Source organism: Apaloderma vittatum, unplaced genomic scaffold, assembly GCF_000703405.1.
Source record: "Apaloderma vittatum isolate BGI_N311 unplaced genomic scaffold, ASM70340v1 scaffold33033, whole genome shotgun sequence".
NCBI lineage: Eukaryota > Metazoa > Chordata > Aves > Trogoniformes > Trogonidae > Apaloderma > Apaloderma vittatum.
Window position 1 is genome coordinate 2,004 of NW_009709274.1, and position 264 is coordinate 2,267.

Consider the following 264-nt stretch of genomic DNA (forward strand, 5'->3'; position numbering starts at 1 on the left):
GTACTCGTGGTGCAGGATCACCTCGCTGTCCACATCTTCCACCAGGATCCAGAAAGCTTCGGAGGAGCCGTGGACCTGAGCAAGGGCAAGCCGGGAGCTGAACCCCAGCCCTCCCACAGCCATCCCGCCCCCAAAACGCCCTTTTCCACCCCCCCCAGCCTGGAGATATTTAGGTGTGCAGCTCACTTTTTCGTCCCACTGGAAGTCGGGGGCAATGGTGAGCTCTACTTTGAGGGTGGAGCGGGTAATGGGCTGCAAGTGGAC

At 60.2% G+C, this 264-nt stretch overlaps 1 protein-coding gene across 1 annotated transcript in view; it reads right to left on the minus strand.

Moving 5' to 3' along the window:
* Window positions 1-264, minus strand: part of LOC104271997 (U5 small nuclear ribonucleoprotein 200 kDa helicase-like) — a gene marked incomplete at both ends in the record, with an annotated part of 3,310 nt that overhangs the window by 1,211 nt on the left and 1,835 nt on the right. The window contains 2 exons of the mRNA XM_009866860.1: window positions 22-75; window positions 187-252. Of these exons, the coding sequence (XP_009865162.1) occupies window positions 22-75; window positions 187-252 (120 nt within the window). The remainder of the gene's footprint in view (window positions 1-21; window positions 76-186; window positions 253-264) is intronic.